Below are 22,802 nucleotides of genomic sequence, written 5' to 3' on the forward strand. Positions count from 1 at the left end.
TAAGAAGGGACAATGGTGCAGATGATCCTAGAGGAGGGGGCATTTATAGCTCTCTAGGAAACCAGAAGAATAGGGTACATACAGGCTGGTAAATAGCGAAGGAAGGGGTGAGAGGTATTTAAGGAAGGATTAATTCAAAAAGTGGGCAAAGAAGCTTGTGCTCATGTGGGTTGGGCAGATAGTCTGGCAGGAGGATGGGAGGAGTATAAGTTATTGTCATGTATATATTTAATCTTTTATACCATAGCAATATGGTCATTTTGCATTTCTATATATCTTCGATATTATTTTACTATTGTACTTCTATAAAGCATGCTATTGCAGGACTGGTGATTGTTTACGACACAGCCAGGGGTATATACAAAAATAGGTATCACGTCATATATGCCCATCCACATGCCCATATGCACATGCAAATGCCCACTTCTCAAGATGAAATAAAAAACCCCCCCCCCCCCCCATCCATCTATGAACTGACCATATCCATATCCATATCCAGGTCCAGACCCAGATCCAGGTATAGATTTCGATTGATTTCACTTCTGCAACAAAACCCCCGCCCCCCTCAACAACACAATCGTATGACCCGATTTAACCTTCTCACCGATGGTATCCGAAAACTCCAAAAACTGCCCCGACTCAACATGGAAGATCCGCAGGCGCGCCTCTTCCCCGCCAACACGGTTGTTCACGTTCTCGACGTTCAGTCGTCGCGCGGCATCGTCCAGCACCCGGCCGACTTTCCATCGCGAATCGAAGAAGAATTTCCCCGAGGGCGGCTCGCGTGCGTTGGGGTTGTCTGTTGTCCCCACGACGTGTAGGAAGATTCGTCGGTCGGAGGGGATGGAGGTGTCGCCTTTGGCGGTGCGTTTTAGGTCGTTGAGTTGGCTTATCGTGCTTACTGCCGTTGTTCGGCCGGAGGATGATGTCTGCTGTTTTGAACCCCACGTGCGTACTTTGGAGAACATCGATCGGATCGTCTCGTTGGGCGTGGGGCCTGATGATCGCGCTGCTGCTGCGGCTGCTACTACTTTCGCGCAGTCATGCTCCTCGCGCAGGCGATGCTGCAGGCAGTATTGCCGGTTGCACTTGTCGCAGTGCACGGCGGGGCTTTTGGCCGTGTTGATGAGCGTCTTGCACGTGAGATGCGCGCATTGATCGGTGTTGTACACGGTGTGTTTTTCCGTCCTGGTAGCAGTCCCGTTTGCAGTATTGCTGCCGCCGGTATTGTTGTCTCGTCTCCGCCTCGCCCACTCCCCCGCATGACTGCAATTATGCGCCGTCTCAGTCCGATGTTCCAGGCAGAATGTCCCCCTGCACGACTCGCATCGGAACGGGAGAAAGTCGAGCTGTCGGCAGAATTCGTACTGGCAGTTTCGCCCGATGGCTTCGAGGTCGTGATCTGCCATTTCCATTTTCGTGAAGGATGAAGAGGGGTCTTGTTGTGTCGAAGGTGGAGGTATAGAGGAAGACATGTTTGATGGATGGAGGTGGATGGAGGAGGAGGAAAGAGAGGAAGGGTAGGAATAGATGTAGTTGATAAGGATCGAAAATCAAATCAAATAAATCGAGCTGATCGGTAGTAATAAGCAGGTTCCAGAATCAGGCACCGACGACCGTCGTCAGCGCCTCCGCTGCGATGGTGGCGACTCAGGTAGCGACGGGTGGGGAGATGTTCCTGACTTGAGCGGAGCGGAGATCACTATCGCGAACAGAGTAATGTGGCCATTAATCGATACAGGGTAAGCTGGTTAATATATCTGGTTCCTCTGTCAGGAACAAATCAACGAAGCAGCTATATTAAGCTTCCAAGAGTTACCCCGATCCGGACGGAGTCGTTCCAGACGTGCGGAGAAGCTTCCAGTGGCGGCTTCAAGCACGTGGCGCTTATCTAATCAGTCGATTCGATCAGCCAATCATCACATGCTCAATTGATTTCCTGACAAAGCATCCCTACTCTGTACAGTATTCAACTATTATCAGTATTACTATCTTGATTCTTGGATGTGCAGATGCTTTTACTATACAGGGATATGATATATGTCGCGGTACTAAAATCATACCCAGGACATGCATCATGCATGGACTTAAAATAAGACAGGTTCTACTAAAGATTAGAACAGTCATCCATTCGTGAAAGTACTCTGTACAGTAGAGAAAATAGTTCAGGGCGAAACAAAACAAGCAAACAGATCGACTGTCCACTCAAAAGCCAGAAAGAGAAAAGAAAAGAGGAAAAAAAGGTCACGACATCGAAAGAGATAATAATCAATCAACTCTCAGAAAGACAACTGCGCCGGGATTACACCCTGCAAACGAAACGAAGCGAAATTATGGTTCCAATAGAATAGAAGAATAGCAGTGTGGATGAAAAATAACTCACTCAGAACAATAAATAAATGAACTCGAAAAGAACTTCACGATAAGTCAATCAACTCCAACCAAACACTCCAGATATACTCCATACAAAGGACAGTAAAAGTCCCAACTTGAACCGATCCCGTTTCTGTCCAAGTCAAGTCCTGCTGTAGGGGGTATATTGACAGTACAAGCCAATGGACAAGTGACCAACCGAGAGACACATACGGGTATTAACGGGTATTAACAAAAAGGAAAGGAAAGGGAAGGGAAATGAAAGAAAAAGAAAGAAAAGAAAGAAAAAAAATAAGGGAAAAAAAAAAGAAAGGAAAAAGAAAAGAAAAGGGAAAAAAAAAGAAAAAGAAGAAAAGAGAAGAGAAGGAAAAAGAAGAAGAAACAGGCACATGCTACAGTATTCGATCGATAGCCAGGACATCTCGAAACCGCCAGCTCTTGCAGACCGCAGGAGAATGCTGGATTTCAAGGTCCCAGAAAGTCATCAAGGTAACCTCTCGGTGTCCTACTCCTCTTCTGGCTTCTGCTGTGGAGCTGTGCTGACATTGTTCTCAGGCACAGTGACACGCTGACCCTGCTGATGACTTGCCGGTGCGGCCGACGCGGTTGGAGGCTGAACAGTGATCTGAGGATTTATCGTCTTCTGGGGAAATTCCGGAGTCAGCGGAGGAGACAAGGCCGGGCCGGACTGCTGAACAGCAAATCCATTAGAGGCAGACGTCACTCCAGAGATTCCATCTGAAGTGACTGAGATGGATGGAGAGACAGGTCCAGCCCCGTCAACATGTGGACTGGACAGCGGTGAGATTTCTGCTTTGATGGCTGGCACCTCAACTCTGATCCCGCCATTTGCGAGATTAGATTGGGACGATTGTTCTGGACTCGGTGCAGCCCGAGAGACCTTTGCAGCAGGCTTTTGAACTGTGGTTTTCGTCGGTTTTGTGCCCACCGGTTTTTTATTGGCATGCTTCTTTGATTCTTCTGCTTTCTTCCGCTCTTCAGCAGCTTTCTTCTCGCGGATTGCGTTCTCTTCTGGCGATGGAACTTTCAGCTTGATGGTGAGCTTTCGCACACCAGCGGTCAGGCTGTCTATATCCTGATCTCTCCTGTCCCCATTCTCTGACGTCGGTCCTGTCTGTGTAGGCTGGGTACTCCCTTCATTCTGCAATCCTGTGGAAGATGCAGGGATGGTGTTCAAATGCGAAGACGGCACCTTTGGGACCGGTGGCGCCTTTTTCGGACTGGAAGATCGTTTTGGTTCCGAACTGCGAGAACTGCTGGGAGCTCGGCTCTTCTTGACAACCATCGCTCCAGAAGAATGATGGCCTGCTGCTGTTGCAGGACGAGAGGTTGCCCTGGTAGGCGCCCTCTCTGCATGAGTATCCCCGTCAGAAATCACAGGAGAAACGGAACTCTGTCTTCGTCGAGAAGAGTCCCTTGAAGTCGCTCTGAGCGTCTGGTCCGGTAGATCGCTCACAGAGGCAATGGTCGTTCTGCGACTGCTTCGGGAAGTGGGCCGTGTGCCAGGCAACGAGGACTTCGGCTTCCTCTCACGAAGCTGCATGCGCTTTTCGTCGGTGGCCGCATGAGTTCGTGACTGGTCTGCAGTCATAGCCCGTTCGCGACGTACGCGAGATGCTTCCGCGTTCAGGTCTTCCGGCCGACAACTTGTAGTCTGACGATCACTGGGAATAAGGACTTTGAACAACTCATGAGCGGCAGTTGCCCAGTCCACGTCAGGCAGCGGCGGAGGGATATCATCCATGCCTGCCGGCGACGACTTCCGCTCCTTAGCCGGCGCAACCACTTTAGCGGCAGATGACTGGGTCGGGGCGAAAAATGTCGGACCAGTTTTCTGGGGCTTCTTTGGAGGCGTTGGTGGAGGATAGGCCAACGTCTCCAGTTCCTGCAGCAATTCAGGGGCCCACCATTCTGTATCAAAAACAACGGTTCTAGCGTTCTCCTGGCCCAGGTTCACCCGGTCATCCACATCATTGTTCCATCCCAAGCGCCCAATCATTTCCGAGGCGAGACGACTTTGCTGATCCTCTTCCTGAACACTGCTCCGTGGATCGGCGAGGCCCGAAAGATGGCTGAGAACGCCACTAGTCAAGGCTCGATCGCTGTAGCCTCCCTCAAGCACACTGATAATTCTCCCATCTGTACCAAGTCCTTCCTCCTCGGCAAGTTGAACGACGTCCGCGGTGAATCTGGCGTAGAAGTCCGTGGGCACGTTCACTTTGTGCCGTTGCATCCCTGCCCCTTCCCACTCACTCGCGTCAAAGCCAGCCGAGAGGAAGATGGCCGCCTTTGGTGGTGGGGAGCCTGGTGAGTTGCGCAGGCGATCTGTGTGGAAGCGTAGGAATTTCCGGGCTTTGTCGAGCAAGACTGTATACTTGCTGTTGTAGAGTTGCCAGAACTCCTCCGGAGTCTTCCATGGCTCCAGGTGAACGTTCCAGATCGATTGCCCATGAGCGTTATCAATGCAGACGCTGGCATTTCGAACTTTATCCTCTTCTCCCATTTCACACGGGTACGAGTTGATATCATGCAGACTGTAGTATCCGATCGCCGTCTTCTTGTGAGGGGCTGCATTTTTGGCAGCGGAGACGGCTCGCTGATTCTGCTCCCACGCAATGGCCTGGGACCCGTCACCATGGTGCAGATCGAAATCAATGATCGCGGCGTGGGTCAGCCCGTGCGTGATGGCCGCATGCGCGATCCCAATGTGGACATTGTTCAGCCAGCAGAAGCCCGACGGATGGTTCGATGAGCAGTGATGTCCCGGCGGGCGGATACAGACGAACGCCCGCTGTGTCGAACTACTGGAGAAGACCGCATCTACGGCCTCGCAAACACCGCCCAAGGCGCCCTCAAAGGCGCTGAGGGATTCGGAGCAGAGATAAAGATCGCCCTCGTGGAACTTGGGAGCGTTGGCGGAATCATCCTTCCCCGCACTACGTGGTCGAACAAGCTCTTTGCCGTTCAATGCCAGGCGGGATTCTGCAGCGTCGCACATGGCCTTCAAATCGTCCATCCACTTGGTCCCATGGACATGGGTCACGGCTGGCGAGTTCAGCGGCACTGATCGCGATGTCTTGCGGATCTGAAACGGTGGGGGAGGCAGGATGTCTACGATGAGGTCGGGATGCGGGGCGAACGCGCTGCCTGCATGTCTCTTGCCGACGCGCACGTATGCGGCGGAGAGGCCGAGGATGCTGGCGCGCAGCCGTTCGGGACGTTCGACAATGGTGCTCAGAGCAGCCTTGGAGGTCCGGGGGCGCGAAAACCGATGCCCATAACACGCGTCCTGGATCACGACAAGGGTCTTGGACTGCAAGTCGACCGTTTCGTGTAGTTGCATCTCCCTTTTGAAATGCTCTGCGCCGATGGATGAGGCTGTCGGAGCCTCTAAGGGCGTTTCGAGAGGACTTTTGGGCGACCACATGGACGGAGAAGCAAGATGGTTGTAGGAAGAGCGCCGGGACAAGGGGCGAGGGGCACTACCAGTGTGTTCATGCACGGTGCTGACTGATCGCAAAGAGCTTGATGACAGGCGTTTCCGTAGGCTGGGAGTCGAGAGTTGCCGCTCGTCCCTCAGAGACATCGAACTGGGCGTTCGCCGGGGTGCTGGATTTCTCGATGAGCCAGGCGTTGCAGAAGAAGAGACATGTCGGGCTCGAGAAGGCGCTCGAGAGGGCGTCTTGTCGGGGTATGCAGGTGAGAAAGTCGGAGACGAGACTGGAAGTGGGGAGCCAGAGACTGTCGCAACAGAAAGACGACGAAACCTGTCGGACAGCTCCGTTGTTGCGGTAGGGGGAAGCCCTGGTGAGAGCGAAGCGTATCCAGACACGCTGGACGCATCGTCTTGTTGATGGCCAGAGCCCGCCATGGCTGTCCCAGAGAGAAATCTCCAGCCTGGACCAGTTTTTTATGCTTGACAGCAGAGGCGAGGATGGTTCATGCAGCACGGACAGATCCAATATTTATTCATGGTTATTTAGACGTTTAGAAGGTTGCGGCAAGACGCGGTCGCGTTGTGGAGAAACAAATAAGGAGTGGCCTTCCCCACGAGCTAGTTCGGTGGAGTACAGTACACTAGCTTCCCTGGGTGGATTTGTTACTTACAGAAATGATAATTCTGTCTCTGCGGAGTTTGACCAGACATCCAATCTTCAAGATGTAGCGATCGTACAGTACAAGCAGCAGCGGATTTGTGCCTCAATATTTAAAGCAGATTCTCAAGTAGCCATAGACGCCCAATGTGGCAAGTCTTTGAAATGGCAGACAGACAATCAAATCTCCATACTCCATATGGTTTCTATCAGTGAAAGAGGAACTTCAAATAAACAGATGGCATGACAAATCTCAAAGTCAAACCCGAAAAAAAAAAACTCGATCAGAAAACCGAGTCCAACAATAACACGCCAAGACAAGATGTTAGAGTATATAGCAGGAAGAAAAACCAAAGACGCCTCACTCCTTGCTAGTTATCTAAAGATCTATCGATGCAAAAGGAACTAGATCGGGAAACCGCAATTTCAGCCCAAGGTGACGACGTCGCATCAGACTTCCGCCTTTCCAAATACCGTCCATCTTCGACGGGTACGATTCGACCCATTAGTGTCCAACGTATTCTTGTTCTTCTTCCTGTCCTCTTTCTGCCGCCTCCTCCTCGCCTTGGCCTCGGTCGTCCAGCTCTTGGACGCATGGTGTCGACAGTAGCATTGCATTCGGACCGTCTCACTGGCTACCGAGGTGCAACTTCCGCCAGCAACGCCATTGCACGCGACGCGCACCTCAGGCTCATGGCATTGACACCATTCGTACAGCGTGAGAAGACTTCTGCACATGATGATTATTAAGGATTATCGATGGCTGGGCTCGCCCTTGGTTTCTGGAGAATTCCTCCTTGCTGGTCCGTGCTTCCGTTTTCGGCAACGAAGCATTGAACACTTGCAATTTTGATCCGCAGTCACCAGTTGTCAGTGTGGCCAGGAATTCGTCGCTGGAGGATTGCAATATTGATTCGTGTGATCGTACGCAAGGGGGAGATCGACAAGAATTGAACACGAGATCGGTGGTGCCTGCACCACTTTTTTTTTTCTCTCTTTCCCTCTTGAATAAGTTGAAATAATGATTGGTACAAGTAGAAAAGAAATGATTCAAGATTTTATCTCGTGGTAGCCTAGGAGAGAAACAAAAAGGAGAACCCTGACGTTGATCTCCAAGATTGTCCTGCAAGCTGGACAGACCTTTCGTTTTGTATGTCTCCCGCCATCGTCATCATCCTCCTTACTAGCCATGTTGAAGTGCTAATTTGGTTCACGATCAATGGTCGATGTCACCCAAGAAGAATGCATCGGTATGACCTCATGACACTTTTGGTGTGGGGTTTGGAGCAAGATAAGCTTGGTCGTGATCGCAAACGGCAGATCGATCGTGGGTCAACTCGTGAACCTCACCGACTGGAGGAATGGGACAGCAAGAGTCCCATTGCGGCTCTGTTTCTTCCATCCTGTCGGACTCGAGATAAGTCAACTCTGAATCTAGACTCGATAAGTGCCTTGTGATCGTCCAGATACGAGAGTTTGGAGGGAAGTCGTGTCGTGGAAGTTTTGGGTGCCAAGGAACACAGCCCGCTGACGCCTAAAGCGGAGATCTCGTGATCTTGTCGAAATCCAGCACCGACGCGTCTATTCTACAGAAAAGTATTTTGCTGGCGGTGTTGACCTTTTTTGTTCTCTTCAGTAAAAGTCCGTCTAACTTGGCATGATTAGCTCCGTCGAGTTTTTCTTTACTTGTCATGACATCGACATTGAGGGTTCCACCCGGATGAATTGTGGAAAGTATCACAAATGGCTTCTTGATGTCTTGCCGGCATCGTCTTGATTGTTGTCATTACTGCCATCATGGTCAACTAACATGGTTCATTCCTCCTTCTTTCTTCTCTTGAACCACTCCTGTCATTATAGGTGTAAAAATGGAGCAAAAGGTCTCCCTGGTGACCGTTAACGAATTCATATCCCACATACAGCTATATGCACCTCTAATATGTTGCAATGGTTCCTTTCAACATTCTGAATGGTGCAAACTGCCAAGCTAATCTGCATTCCTAAGCACAGGCAAATACAAAGTGCAAAACTCAGCCAATAGATAATATGAGTTAATGTGAAAACAAATGTGTAGTTGATAATTATCCTTGGGAATTGATAATAGCGACCTGAATAACCCAAGCGACCTCCCCATGATGCACTCCCCACCGCGTCCTGTTCAGCTCGGTAAGTCTTATAGGATGGTTCTGAAGATTTTATCTTAATGGTAGTTTTATCTACATAGAGTAAATATAGTTTTAATAGGATTATTTCTAGGTAGACTTAATTAAATGAGGGTCTAGATTTATTTAAGGAAAGAGGGTAACAACTACTACTTCATAGAGTAGTTGTACTATTACCCTCTATTTATCTTAGTTTCAACCTACTAGATAATAGTCCAGGAACTCTTAGTAATAATCAAAGAAATACTCTTAATAGTTTCTATTAAATCGTAAAGAGTAACTTTAAAAGGATAATAACCCAAGCATATACTATACTAATAGATAACTAGAGATTTATGATAGCTATACTAATACTAATACTACTACTATATCCTCTATATAACTATCGCTATGAGATTCATATGGGTATATTTGCCCTAATTATGAATATTCCTCCCTTATCTGATAGTATCGTTATGGCCCATTATTATTAGTAGTAAAAAGAGCGGACCAACAACCCCCCGGAACTCTTGTCGCCACAGAAACTTGAGAGTCTGCACGAACCAGTACCACTTATTTTAAAGAATAAGAAGGTCTTATTATCTACTTTATAAGATAATGATCTTAAGCTCTTCCTTAGATACATATATTTTCTATCTCCTTATCGTAAGTTTTTAATAGGTATCCTCCTAATATTTGAGACATTAGCCTTTTTTTTATAATAATAATTTTTTAGTACTACTTTATAGGCTATGCTAATAGGTAAATAAGCCATTAATACATGTATATAGCAAAGTCTAAAGTATTATGTCTATCAATTTCGTGTTGATTATAAAATAAATCTCCTTCTCTATTAAGCCTTTTATTAGCTTCTGGATCTTACTTTATTATACGTAGTAACAATATTAGTATAAAATATCCAGTATTGGAAGATATTAAATAGGGGCTATGAGAAAAAACTGTAATTACTAGGAGGCAACTGACAGTAAGGTTCCAGGTTCCAGATTAATGAGCCGTCGAGTTTTTTTTTTACCTTTTATTTATACAGACGGAGCTCGTAAGAGTTCCGCAACCTTACATACACTTACTTCATCCGTAGCATACGGAGGAGTATCTTAGTAACTGCTATCCTACTGTGATGGAAAGTCGCCCGACCATTTTACTCTGACAGCAGACATTAATTAATGCCATTGGGTCTCTGTCTCCTTCAAGCTTCTCTCTCCCCACTCGGACATCCTGCCGTCTCCAGCTTTCCCCGCGCGTCGGACTGCATGCCGACTGGACTTGGCCACCACCGCCCAATGATGAGAAGATATTAAAAACCATCGTCATCAGTTGGGTACAATCCTGTCCTAGGGCCTAGCGGGGAGAAGTCTGAACAGTATACTGTATGTACCCTGGAAATCCTAATTTTACTAGACTAGACGAAATTACCGATTGAACAGTATTTTCCCATAGTGTTAGATCGCGCAATGCAAATCTCATAGAAACACCATAATTCTAGAATCAGATGCAGAAACTCCAGTGTCTTCTAAGTTAGGTACAATGGCTCCGCAAGAATACGATGTCCTGCCCCGCGCCAGCACCCTCGCTCAACTTCCACCAGAATATCCCACAGACGCCCAGGACCTGATCGCTCGACACTTCGAAAGCACCAAGCCTACTATTCTGGTGGTCCTGGACGACGACCCCACAGGCACGCAGACCTGCCATGACATCATCGTGCTGACTGTCTGGGACGTGCCGACTTTGATCGAGGAGTTCCAACGACCCGGTTCACGGGGGTTCTTCATCTTGACCAATTCTCGCGCCCTCCCGCCCGTCGAAGCAGAGACACTGCTCCGCGCCGTGTGCGAGAATGTCGCGCAGGCCGCGAGATCGACCTGCCAGGGCGTGGAGATCGTGCTGAGAGGCGACAGCACCCTACGGGGACATTTCCCGCTCGAAGCGGACGTCGCCCAGTCCGTCTTTGGAGATGTCGATGCCTGGGTCCTGGCGCCGTTTTTCTTCCAAGGCGGTCGATTCACCATCAATGATGTGCACTACGTCGCCGAGGGAGAGCAGCTGGTGCCCGCGGCGAAAACGCCGTTCGCTCAGGACGCGTCTTTTGGATACAAGAGCTCGAATCTAAGAGATTACATCCTGGAGAAGGCGCCGGGAAAGTTTCGTCCGGAGCAGATCTTCTCGGTGACCATCGAGGAGATTCGACAGGGCGGGCCTGAAACAGTCGCTGCCAGATTGATGGAGCTTCCTCGCGGAAGTATCGTCATCGTCAATGCGGCTGCAGAGTCGGATATGCATGTGTTTGTCGCAGGACTGCTGCAGGGTATGTATACCACAGAATATACATGTACGCAGGTGTATGCTAACTCATGCCAGCTGAATCCCAAGGCAAGCGATTTCTCTACCGAACCGCAGCCGCCTTCGTCTCGACACGTCTGGGAGTGCGGTCCAAAGCCCTTGTAACAGCCTCGGAGCTGAACCTGCCCGCTCCTCGACAGACCGGGGGGCTGATCATCGCCGGATCCTACGTCCCAAAGACAACAGCCCAGCTGAACACGCTAATCGACCGGCGTGGGCCACATCTCGCCGTCCTGGAGCTGAACGTCGAAGACCTGATCTCGTCGCAGGAACATGCCGCTGCGGTGGTGACCAGGGTTGTTCAGGAGGCAGAACGTCACCTCCGATCAGGGAGAGACACCCTCGTGATGACGAGCAGGAAAGTCATCACGGGGGCAGACGGGCTCTCCTCGTTGGCGATTGGCACGAAGGTCGCCGAGGCACTGGTCAGCGTGTTGCAGCAGATTGAAGTGCGGCCGAGATATATCATCGCGAAGGTAGGTACAGTCGAGTCGATTTTTCTCCTTTCATTTCAACTCCATCTCAAATCGATATGATATGAAGTAGTACTCTAACAAATTAATTTGTTCAGGGCGGAATCACCTCCTCCGACGCCGCAACCAAAGGACTCAATATCAAACGTGCCATAATCGTCGGTCAGGCGGCGCCCGGTGTACCTCTCTGGCGATGCGACGAGTCGACGACCCGACATGTTGGCGTGCCGTATGTCGTCTTTCCGGGTAATGTCGGTGGGGAGAGTACGCTGTGTGAGCTTGTGGAGGCGTGGAGTTAGTTGAGAATGTCAGAAAAGAAAAGGAAAAAAGAAAGAAAGAAAGAAAAAGCGGGTGATGGTGTGATAACCAGGGGTATGATCCAATAGAAGATAAATATAAGATATATACCTTCTGCCTACCTACATCAAGATCAAGTACTTCCAAAGCATCGCAACTTCACTTCGAGATAATAGACATATATTCTCTGCTATACATACCGATATGATTGCCTTCCTACGTTTCCAGGATGGGCCTAATTTCCTGCAAAATCTACATTACAATTTTAGACCCAGTTTATCCAAAAAGAAAAGTTACGTATATAAAGGGTAATTTCAAATAGATTTCCAGTTAGAAAATCAGTTAGATTATTTTTTTTGTCACATATAGAAAGAAAAGTTCCATAACAACAACTACTTTAAAAAAAAGATAATGTTGATTGAAAAAAAAACCCCAATAAATTATAACTATAAATAAAAAATTAACCCCTCAATATTGATTATTTTAGGTAAAAAAAAGATTATATAGTGCCTATATTCCTTATATATATAATTAAAAAAAATAAGCATTGATTAGACACGAACTTCTAGCTTAATTATTTATTTTTAATAGTCGAAACTCTTGAGAAAATTTACTCTATAGTTATATATATATAGAGTCCAAAATCTTATACATAAGTATTGTAGAATAATTCAATTAGAAAATTTTAAAGATTTAGCTTTACGACTTGTTATATATATTTCCTAATACGCTCATTATTATATATACCCTTATTATTTACTGGAGAAATAAAATTCTATAAATATGCAGCAGCTTTTGTGGGAAAATGGGCTGGCTCTGAGTCATGAGTCAGTCAGACGGATACTTGACACTGAATGTGTGAACACAACGACAGTTAGTATTAGATAGCGAGGTTCGCTGGAAGGTTCCTTTTACCCCACCAGTTTGGTTTATTTATTTATTTATTTATTTATTTGTTTGTTTGTTTTTATTTTGCTATTTAATTATTTTATTAAATTTTTTGAGGGGCTTTCGCATTGTCATTCTCGTCGTCATCGTCATCTCCATCGTCATAAGCACCGTACCCATAGGAGCTTCATTAAATGAAAATAAGGTTGCGTCAAACGAGTCCGCGTCAGCGCTTTAAGCATTGCTTATTTATTTCGATTTGTCATCTCCGGTGGAGAACATGACTATACCTATATACCGGCATGCCGTATGAGTCAAATTGGTAATATAATCAGATTGACGGTAAATATAATTTACTTATATGACCACCTACTGGATAACATTACAATAGACTTACAATCCTTTATTTCTGCAGACGATATTCGATCTTTACACAGCAAAACCACAATTTGAAAATTCCTGCGCATATATCTGGACATATCTACATCTGCATCCAACAACACGACTGACGACATGCCTCAATACCTCCGCTTCGTGACACTAGACGTGTTCACCACGGAGCCCTTCGCGGGAAATCCCCTAGCAGTCGTCTTCCTTCCCAGTGAGGAGACTTCAACTCCTCTCACGCAGAGCCAGAAACAGCTCATTGCGCGGGAATTCAATTATTCGGAGACGATCTTCGTGCATCCTGCTGCAGCAGGCTCCTCCGAGGATAACCGCCGTCAAATCGACATCTTCACCACAGAGCAAGAACTCCCCTTTGCAGGCCATCCGACCATCGGCGCAGCATGCTGGTTCCTGCGCCACTCGCCGGATGCGCATGAGCGGAGGGTGGTCAATACGCTTGTGACGAAGGCGGGTGCTATCCCGATTGCACCCTTGTCCCTTCGGTTTGGTAGTGCTGGTGATGCTGGTGATGAGTCAACAGCCCCAGTCACCGCACGCATCGCGCACAACGTCCGCATCCACGCAGCCCGGTTCCCTCTCTCGGAGCTGCTCCGGCTGCATCCCTCGCTTGGACCGTTTCTGCAGAAGGAAAGCTATGCTGAGGGCTTCCCCATCGTGTCCATCGTCAAGGGCATGACCCAGATCCACGTGCGGCTGCCGAGTCTGGAGGCGTTGGCGGCGGTCACGGGGTCGACGGGGGGCGAGATGGTGAAGAGCAAGTCGGTTGCTCAGGGCGGGTATCTGGACGAGGGATGGGAGAGCGACGAGGATGGGCTGGTTGTCATTTATTTCCACGTTAGGGATGTGTTTGATACTGTCAGCAACAAAGAAGTCATCCGCACGCGCATGTTCCTGGGTACCCTCGAAGACCCTGCCACGGGCAGCGCAGCAAGTGGTCTCGCCGCTTATCTGGCGCTGACGGAGTCAGAGGAACAGACTACTCGTTACGAGTGTGATATTGTCCAGGGAGTGGAGATGGGTCGGAGAAGCGATATCGGTCTGGAGGTGGTGCTTGCTGCGGATAGGAAGCGGATCGAGAGTGTCGAGCTAAGGGGGAGTTCGGTCAAGGTTTCTGAGGGGCAGATTCTGGTTAAGTAGGAAGAAGTAGGAAAGAGAGAAAACATCGAGTTCCAAGTATGTACTGTACATACATACATATTGCAGAGAGGCAACGCACTGGGGAAGAGGGAGAAATCGGAAATAGGCTACGAGCTCAGGAGAGAAACATCGAATTCGAAGTATGTACAGTACTTGCAGAGACAAGCGAAGCGGAAGTTGAATCCTATGATCTCTATCGTCTAACAGTATTCTTATGTAGAGAGATGTACGTCTGAAAAATGCAAATTCAATTCTAGAAGTCTGCCGTCCAAATTTGCTATCTTCAAGATTATTTTAATTTATTTTACAAGGGGTATCCATGGTGCAGTCTTCTGTTTGCACGCTCAAGCTAGACCTCTGTTATGCAAGGCAAATGACTGCAAGCAACTGTCTCATTTCTGAAAAGCTTACTTCCTGCTCTTCAAAAACGCAGCAATCTGCTCGTGCCTCGTCACGAAAAACATCCGTTTCCGATCCGACTTCCATACCAGCACGCCAATCTCCTCCGCATATCGACACGGCGCCTCGTACTCCGCCAAGCTGACAAAGTCCTTGAAGAGGAAGCCCGGCGTCGCCTTGATCCGGTCCCGCTCGAGCTGCCACAGACGGATCTGGTCGACCACCGTTGGCGGGAGGACGGACGGCGGCATGCCGGTCGTGTTGGACATGGATTTGCTGGCGTTGTGCCGGCGCATCTGCGGATGGGCGTGCGTCGACAGGTACGATATGATCTGGTCAGCTGTGATGCCCATCTCGACGGCACGGCGGATCGACTGCCGTGTGATCTTGCCGGTGATCAGGTTGGGAAAGCGATATTTCAGGGTGGTAAACAACGCGATGAGAGAAATCTGCAAGGGCGACGATGTGTAGGCGTATAAGCGGTAGTTCGTCTCCACGATGATGAACCCCGATCCGGGTTCGGTAGATGCACTCGACTGGGCAGAGAGCGTGCTGGAGAGAGTGTTGCTGAGTGCGCTAGAGTCAGAAGTGAGCGTGGTCGCAAGCCGAGTTGGGTAGAAACGTGTTGCTTCGGAGATAGGAGAGTGCTGGTACACGATCCCAAAGTCGGTGAGATCGGTCAGAGTGCGCAGCTGAGTCGGCGTGAGATGTCGCTTCTCATACGACTGGCCCAGCTCGAGACTGCTCAAGAGGAAGATGAACGACAGCACCTCCACACTGTCCATTCCGATCGCCTCAGCACTCTCGACATACAGGATGAGAATCTGCCAGACTTGGGTGTTGACGTCCTGCAGCACGAACGCAAACCCGTCCTGGGTGATGTCGACTCGACGGTCACGGATCTCAACCAGATGGCCCGCCTGCAGCAGCTGTTTGACCCCCTTGCTGAGGGTTACTGCTGGGCCGCCGATTGCGCTGGTTCCAACCATATACCCCAAAACGCCTTCCCATTGTCTTCTTGCGTACTCATCGAGATCGGCGATGGAGACGGGAGTCGGGTCCGGCGTCAAACAGGGCTCTCCAAACGACTGGATGTCGCCGCCTCCGGTGAGAGCCTGGCGCAAAGACGACGCGAACGGATTGGTCACCATGTACGCTCGGACCTGGTCGGAGGTCATTGTATTGGCGAGGATGTGTAATCTTCCCAGGATGGACAGCGCATAGTCTCGTTCTCTGGTAGTCAGTTAGTCAATTTGTCCATCCACAGCATTGTTGCACTCACTTCTTGCTTTCCGGTTTAATCCACAACTCCAGGTCCGCCGCCGGAAGGGGATCTTTCATGTAGAGCAGGGCCATCACGAAACATTTTGCCAGATCAGGCAGCATGCGCCTGAAGATGGCGAGTGCAGTGGACGGCTGCTGGTACAGCTTGTTGAAGGTCGTACCTGGCAGCTGTTCCAGGTAGTCGAACGGCCGAGATGAAGCGGACATTTTGCCTGGAGCTCAGGCTGTCCGCCGCGCAGTCGTATCAGTGTGTTATCATGTCGATGTCACTCACTGGTCAGCAAAATGACACAGTGAGGACTGAAGAAGCGACGAACAAGATAGCAATCTGTAGCCTGATAAATTTAGCGCTGTTAGCTATCTTTGATGATGTCGAGATTGTCCGGCGGGCGACGCGGCCAAAAGCGCAATGCCTATTCTCCCCGATATCATTTGCCGAGGATACTATCAATCAATTCAAGGCGATACATCGATCAATCGCCAAAGAACTCCTGCAAGCCATCAAAATGACGGCATTAAGATTCGTGAAATCAGTAAGTATGCCTATGACCTACGAATGCAAAATTAATCTATGAAAGCATGGCAATTGACTTGAATCTTATCTATAGGTATGGGAGTCCTTTCGGGCTACGTCAGGCCTGGAGCCACGGTAGGTCATGTCACAACCAATACGGTAGATATTCTATGTGGTGACTAACTGAGTTGTCTGCTCGACTGATAGACTCCTTGATAATGTACGTGAATTATTACGAATTCTTCATATGTACTGTACAGTAGGTATGCTGATGAATGGTATACTAGCTCCGCGTGACAGCTGCGAGGCCTGGAGTCGTCAACTTTGAGCTTGACATCAAGAAGGAGCACACGGTGAGTTTCAGCCTTTATATCATTAATTACAGTCCTGGCCTTTTTTTTGCAATTGAACTATTCACCTGCATTCTCCTGTGTTGTTAAGCAATGATGAAATGTATCCTGTCAATGTCAGAGGTTTTATGTTTTCATATCATCTCATTCGATTTTTATCCCATCATGCAATTTATTTCATTTCTTCTCCTCTGTAGTGTGACTCAAGACTGACCTTTCACAGAACCGACTGGGCATCCTCCACGGAGGCACGATAGCCAGCATGGGTATGTCTGTACCTAGTCAATATCAGCTGCCGTATACAACGCCTGTCCTTACTAATAACTCTACAGTCGACCTAGGAGGCTCTCTTGCTGTTGCTTCCCGTGGACTCTTTGCCACGGGCGTCTCGACGGATCTTAACGGTAGGGTTATGAAACCCAGCGAGCATTCATTAACTGGCACTGTCTAACGATTATACTCAAAAGTGACCTATCTGAATCCCGGAGGAAAGATTGGCGATAAGATCTTCGCGGTATGTCGTGGTCTCATCTATCCCACTGCTATGCTTTAGCAAGATTGCATTGCTTGAAGATACATACTAATATACTCACTCATAGGAGGTTACATGCGACAAGTGTAAGTTCAACCAACCAACCAACCAAACTACGATAAATTTTCCCCATCCCCTCAATTCTTTCCCTAGAGCAAGCATTCCATCAAGTCCAGGGAATTTGACCTCTGACATTGTAATGTACTTACTGTACATTGTCTCCATACAGTCGGCAAAACCCTCGCCTACACATCCATCAAATTCTACAACAGCAAGAACGAAATCGTCGCCCGAGGCAGTCATACGAAGTGAGTCCGCTGTTCTTCCTTCCATATAAATATGCCCTGCAGGCATGTTCCCTGACAGTATATCGATTTATCGAACAGGTACATCGCCCTCGCCTACAGAGACCCACAGAACATTGTCGAGGAATTGAAGCCGTCGAATGGGTCTTAGAATTAGCTTAGAATTAGAATTGAGTAGAATTCCTAAAAAGGAAAGATTATGCATATTGGATCATGCATGCCTAATAATTTCCAGAAAGGGCATGACGGTACATGCACACAGACGTAGAGGGTATGATACAAGATATCTCTCTTTGTAGGCCACCTGAGTCAATCACAGAAACAGAAATGGAATCATGATAAGTGATGTTAACCACTATACTGTACTTTTTTTTTTGCTTATTTTCAATTTCAAAAACCAGAATACCCTGCGAAACTCTGCATGCTGCATATGCAGGCCTTAATACAGTGCTCACTCATTACCACCAAGCGCCATATAAGGAAAATAAGATGCCGTTCAAAATTTTTTATCGTGTTGTGTCGAAATAAAACACATATCCCTTATCCTAGACCGTGCTATCATGCAGCATATCCTCTACATCATCTTCCTCCCCCGCACCAAGCATAACTTCATCCTCATCGACGACCTCTTCTTCGCCATTCGTGACGACAGGGTCCACGATGGTCGGTTCCTCGCCCAGCGCCTGGATCTTCGCTTGCGTCATCTCGTACACGTACTGGCCCAGGTGTTCCACGCCTTCCATCGGCGTGCCCTCCACACCTTCCTCCTCCAGGGACCGCGTCGTAGGGAACATTTCCCCCGGAACGAGCATCAGCTTGTCCGGTCGCTGGCCGAGGAGGTCGAACGCTGGTTTGAGTTCGTAGCATGACTCGAAGACTTCGCGCCGGCCGAGGATGTACAACCCGAACCGTGCACGTGAAAGTGCCACCGTCAGACGACGGACGTCGCGGAGATAACCGACTGTCCGTGTCCGTACAAGCGAGAGAATGACATCTAAGTTTCAGTTAGCAAAACATTACCTCTCAAAACATCAGGCTATAACTTACAGTCATTCTGTTCGCCCTGGTATTTGTCAACGGTCGTCACGATCTTCGGCATGCCGAACAGTGAATTTCTGGCACAGCGATGGTTCAGAACATCCCTTATCAGGGCCTTCTGACCGGCGTATGTCGTGAGGATGGATATCTTCGATGCCGGATACCCCAGCAGCCGCATGTACTGGTAGATCGCCACCGCATACTCCGCTTCACCAAGGTTCTGAATGAAATGAGGCGACGGCTCTCTTTCACCCACGCCCTGGTAATCTGGAACATTGATGAACTGGTAGTCATACCGGAAACCCGCATTGGCGATCTTGAATTGCGGGTCCTCCTCAACAACAGGCAGATGCCCAAGCTGCGGGTACCGCCACTTGAACAGTTCAGCGATACTTGGCCGCGCTCGGCCTTGCTGGTCAAGAGTGATCGTCGGCACACCCAGCCTCACTAATCGGAGGAAAAGACTCTGTTCGAAATTGGCATACTGCCGGAACGCAAGGTTTTGGATGATGGGAGAATTTTGGAAATGATCTCCACAGAGCACAACCCGTTTCAACGGTAGCTGCCCATTTTGCATATTCTGCAGAGCGCAAGGTATGAAAGTTTCGATCTCCGTGATCTGGGCAGCCTCCTCCATGACGACGTTGTCATAATGGAAGCCAAGATCGGCAATCTCCTGCCGCCTCATCGCCGCATGTGTAGAAGTCATTGCAATTATCCGAGCCTCCTTAATGAGCAGGTAGTTTGCTCTGTCCCGAGGTTGCCGTAGAATCTCAAATGGTCGGATATCCTCCAGTTCGGAGAAGATCTTATCCAGGTGTCGTTGACAACCGGCTGCAGCGTCGAGAAGTTCCTCCTTGGAGGCGTCGGGCTCAAAAACATGGCGCGGTGCGTTGGAAAAGTAGGCATGGAATGGGAAGGCCTTGATGATGTCGTCGTTGGAAGCATCCTCGGAACGCGCCTTGTCCCAGAATTTCGTCCAGGCCGGCTGGATATACACGGTGTTGAAGTATCCTGCAGTCTCGCAGGAATTCCCATGAGCACCTTGTGCCCCAATCGACGCCGCCAAGCGGTTCACCTCTGCCAGTAAATGTGTGCGGTTTTCAAGGAATGACTCAACCCGTCCATATTTGCTATAGCTGGACTCGGTTTCTAATTCCTCTTCACCGTGACCAAGTCGGAGAAGATGGCGTTCATCAATGTCAAGGGCGACAATCTTCTGGAACAGCTGATTGAGAGCTTGGTTGCTGTGCGCCACGAGCAATGTCCGTTCGGTCGGAAAGTTATGGTAAATATTGTTTATAATCTGGGTGGCCACGTCTGTTTTCCCAGTTCCAGGGGGCCCAACGATCACGGTAAGCCCCGGCTGCGTGCCTGATGTGATCGCTTCCACTTGAGCAGGCGTGAAACGGATGTGATTGACCTTGGGAGCATCAACCGGATAGGGCCCAGGATTGGGGGGTTTGTAAGTCGATACATGGATGGAGCTAGGTTCGGTTTGTACATCCGCCTGACCACGACGTCGCTTTTTCGATGGGTTTGCTGTACTCGGCCGAGGAGCCTCGTCTACGTTTTCCAAAACGTATGGAGGTCCAAAGCTGGAGGTCGCACTCCCCGAAGGCTCTATCGTCTTCCCAGGGAAACTCTCCACCAAATGTTGCCAGTCCAAAAACGTGTCTCGGAAATCGATAGACTTGAGTCGATTCGGCAATTCGGTATATCGGGCGCTCGCAGGATCTCCATACCCCAGGAAGATTTCCTGAAGCCACGACGGAAGCGCAATATCGGAGGTGATTAGCTTCTGCATCGTTTCGAGGACAGGTTTAAAATTGTTCTCCCTGCCTTTCCTCCTCACAATGACATTGAGCAATGGGTAAATATCCGGCTTCCCTTTTGCCTTTTTGTCGTTGTCGGCTTTGAAGGCTGCGGGGTCCAAGTTCACGAGTAACCTCCTGAGGCGTGGTTTGCGAGTGAAACCATTCTCCTGGCCGGGCTGCGGTTCACGAAGAACGCGGCCATTTTCATCGAGAACTTGCACAATTTCAGCAGTTCGAATGTGAGTTATGACTGGCACATTGGCTGCAGCGTTCCCTGCACTCGTGCTGAGCGATGTTGACGACGAGCTTGCCGGGGTGACAGCAAGCAGAAAGACAACATCGTCAGGTCGTAGTGACTCCCACTCTTTTCGGACATTGTCAGTTAGGCGTCCCACTTCCAGGGCAATCTCAGCCCGAACAAATGCCGGTTTTGTTGATCCGACCTTGGCTGGGGCAACTTCAATGATTGCCGGCTTGGAAATGGGAATACCCATCCGAGAGAACCCTTCAAAGGTTACCTCATTACTCCCCTTGCTTGAGCGTGGCTGCATCCGCTTGACAACTGCCTCAAGGTCTTTGCGGATTTCGAAAAACGCTTCCGAGCGATAGAGCAGAAAGGAACGCCAAAGAAAGTCTCCCAGACTCAGATACTGAAGATTGAGCTTCGGTATGGCGAGCGGCCTCGACCCATCATATGTCTCGTTACGCAACAGCGCAGGCTCATAGAGATTTTCTTCCGTCGGTACTATACTCAAGCTGGCAGCAGATTCTTGGAACGATGGCTTCCGCTCAAAGTGCGAAACGAGGATTTCGAGACATAGCTGCCTGTCCGGTACCACCTGAGCTTGCTTCGGGTAAGTGGTCCTGAAGCCAAGACGAGTGCAGAGATCCAGGAGTTCAGAGTCATCCAAAGCCGATAGATTAGCTTCAAGATCCGCGCGCTGTTCAATTGAACCGTAATTCGAAAGCGCTAGAATGGTCAGCTTATCCTTGAAGTGCTTGATGGCAGTCCTCTGCAGCTGAGCTAGTTGCTGACAATGAATGTCATAAACGGCCTGGGAAGATAGAGGCTCTCCTGTATAATCGTCAATGGCAAAGTTGACAAAATGCCGTAGCAAAGAGTAAAAATCACGTATCAAGACATGGTTCGGGAGATTGTAGAGTTGTGAAAGCCGGAGTATGGGAAGAATGTTTAGATCCTTGAGTAAAGTATTGACATAGCGCCTCGTTGGAAGCTGGCTATCTAGGTCAACCAGTAATTCAAGGAATCTTTCGCAATATTGCAAGTTCTCAGCTTGATTTTTCTCCGGACCGTTCAGTCTCTGTATGAAATCAAGCAGCATGGTATAAAGCCACGACCGTTCGAATCTGATTTTGGCCTTGGTCGACTCATCAGCCGCTTCATAGCGCTTGGCAGCCGCCCTCCATGCCTTCTTCAATATTGCCGCTTTTTCGAGAATTCGATCTCTTGCCTCTTCGCTGGACAGATTATGCCATATTGAAATTGAAACCAGAGGCGCGCATTCTTTCCTGATTAAGCCATTCTCGAGTGATTGGAAGCCACTGATGATAAATGATAAGAGCGATAATCTCGAGAATGTGGTAAGCGACTGGTCTAGGCTCATAGAGAGGATGCGGTGGAAAAGATTGGAAAAATCGTCTGGACGGTCGCTGAAGTGGTCTGCGGCGTCTCAGTCAGCAATACCGCCATGAATATCGAGCTCCTTCTATACTAACCCCATATCGGTAGATGTTCCCGTTGCTTAACGCCCACGATCACAGCAATCAGCAAGACATGGTAGTTGGACGCGTCCTCGGTGTATGTCGGCCAAAGAAACCTGAATCCGGTCAGCTTCCAGAGAAAGTGATGTCGCGCAAAGAGGTGACCAACTTTTCCAGGATATTCAGATTCTCCAGTGTCAACAGAGAGCGAAGGGTGAACCCTTCAGCCTCCAGCGGATCCCAAATTTCCTTCTTGATGACATCCTGTTTAACCTTGCGGACTGGGGCTTCCTTGAGCCAATGAGTCTTGGCGAGGTTTACCCAGCGATTGTCCTCCTGCAGATCGGACACGGTAGGCCTGGTTTCGAGACTCTGCGCCATGGCAGGAGGTATCTCTAGTCCCATTCCTTGGGTTGGGAAAGGTGGGATGCGATCGATCAACGTCCGAGCGAGCAGATCGCGAAAACGTCCCGACGCGCTTAGCGTTGGAGCCCAACTATGGCCAGCGCTTAGGTCCCGCAGAGCCGCATTGGCGCCGATTGGTGAATACTGCCCGCAGCATGCATTATTGCCTTCATTATTGACCAGCTTGCCGCTCTACTTTCTTCGTCCTTCTCCCTGCACCGCACCATGTCATCCTAACTGTCG

At 49.1% G+C, this 22,802-nt stretch overlaps 7 protein-coding genes across 7 annotated transcripts; 3 read left to right on the plus strand and 4 right to left on the minus strand.

Moving 5' to 3' along the window:
- Positions 1-536: 536 nt before the first annotated feature.
- Positions 537-1,475, minus strand: VTN77DRAFT_9338 (uncharacterized protein; the record flags this gene model as incomplete). Its single annotated transcript, XM_069425935.1, has 1 exon — positions 537-1,475. One exon carries the CDS (start codon positions 1,473-1,475, stop codon positions 537-539), a length of 939 nt encoding a protein of 312 aa, XP_069273939.1.
- Positions 1,476-2,878: 1,403 nt separating this feature from the next.
- VTN77DRAFT_9339 (uncharacterized protein) lies at positions 2,879-6,265 on the minus strand (the record flags this gene model as incomplete). Its single annotated transcript, XM_069425936.1, has 1 exon — positions 2,879-6,265. One exon carries the CDS (start codon positions 6,263-6,265, stop codon positions 2,879-2,881), a length of 3,387 nt encoding a protein of 1,128 aa, XP_069273940.1.
- A 3,909-nt stretch (positions 6,266-10,174) lies between these two features.
- VTN77DRAFT_9340 (uncharacterized protein) lies at positions 10,175-11,762 on the plus strand (the record flags this gene model as incomplete). The annotated part of the gene is made up of 3 exons (XM_069425938.1): positions 10,175-10,955; positions 11,009-11,466; positions 11,562-11,762. The coding sequence occupies 3 exons, from the start codon at positions 10,175-10,177 to the stop codon at positions 11,760-11,762; spliced, it is 1,440 nt and encodes a 479-aa protein (XP_069273941.1).
- A 1,399-nt stretch (positions 11,763-13,161) lies between these two features.
- VTN77DRAFT_9341 (uncharacterized protein) lies at positions 13,162-14,193 on the plus strand (the record flags this gene model as incomplete). Its single annotated transcript, XM_069425939.1, has 1 exon — positions 13,162-14,193. The coding sequence occupies one exon, from the start codon at positions 13,162-13,164 to the stop codon at positions 14,191-14,193; it is 1,032 nt and encodes a 343-aa protein (XP_069273942.1).
- Positions 14,194-14,600: 407 nt separating this feature from the next.
- On the minus strand, positions 14,601-16,083 carry VTN77DRAFT_9342 (uncharacterized protein; the record flags this gene model as incomplete). The annotated part of the gene is made up of 2 exons (XM_069425940.1): positions 14,601-15,825; positions 15,875-16,083. The coding sequence occupies 2 exons, from the start codon at positions 16,081-16,083 to the stop codon at positions 14,601-14,603; spliced, it is 1,434 nt and encodes a 477-aa protein (XP_069273943.1).
- A 299-nt stretch (positions 16,084-16,382) lies between these two features.
- VTN77DRAFT_9343 (uncharacterized protein) lies at positions 16,383-17,728 on the plus strand (the record flags this gene model as incomplete). The annotated part of the gene is made up of 10 exons (XM_069425941.1): positions 16,383-16,409; positions 16,485-16,525; positions 16,598-16,610; positions 16,678-16,743; positions 16,964-17,006; positions 17,073-17,144; positions 17,208-17,254; positions 17,340-17,358; positions 17,502-17,580; positions 17,659-17,728. The coding sequence occupies 10 exons, from the start codon at positions 16,383-16,385 to the stop codon at positions 17,726-17,728; spliced, it is 477 nt and encodes a 158-aa protein (XP_069273944.1).
- Positions 17,729-18,122: 394 nt separating this feature from the next.
- On the minus strand, positions 18,123-22,559 carry VTN77DRAFT_9344 (uncharacterized protein; the record flags this gene model as incomplete). The annotated part of the gene is made up of 4 exons (XM_069425942.1): positions 18,123-18,571; positions 18,625-22,113; positions 22,170-22,270; positions 22,324-22,559. The coding sequence occupies 4 exons, from the start codon at positions 22,557-22,559 to the stop codon at positions 18,123-18,125; spliced, it is 4,275 nt and encodes a 1,424-aa protein (XP_069273945.1).
- Positions 22,560-22,802: the final 243 nt, after the last annotated feature.

The sequence above is a fragment of the Rasamsonia byssochlamydoides genome (assembly GCF_041956645.1).
Source record: "Rasamsonia byssochlamydoides strain NRRL 3658 unplaced genomic scaffold VTN77scaffold_87, whole genome shotgun sequence".
NCBI lineage: Eukaryota > Fungi > Ascomycota > Eurotiomycetes > Eurotiales > Trichocomaceae > Rasamsonia > Rasamsonia byssochlamydoides.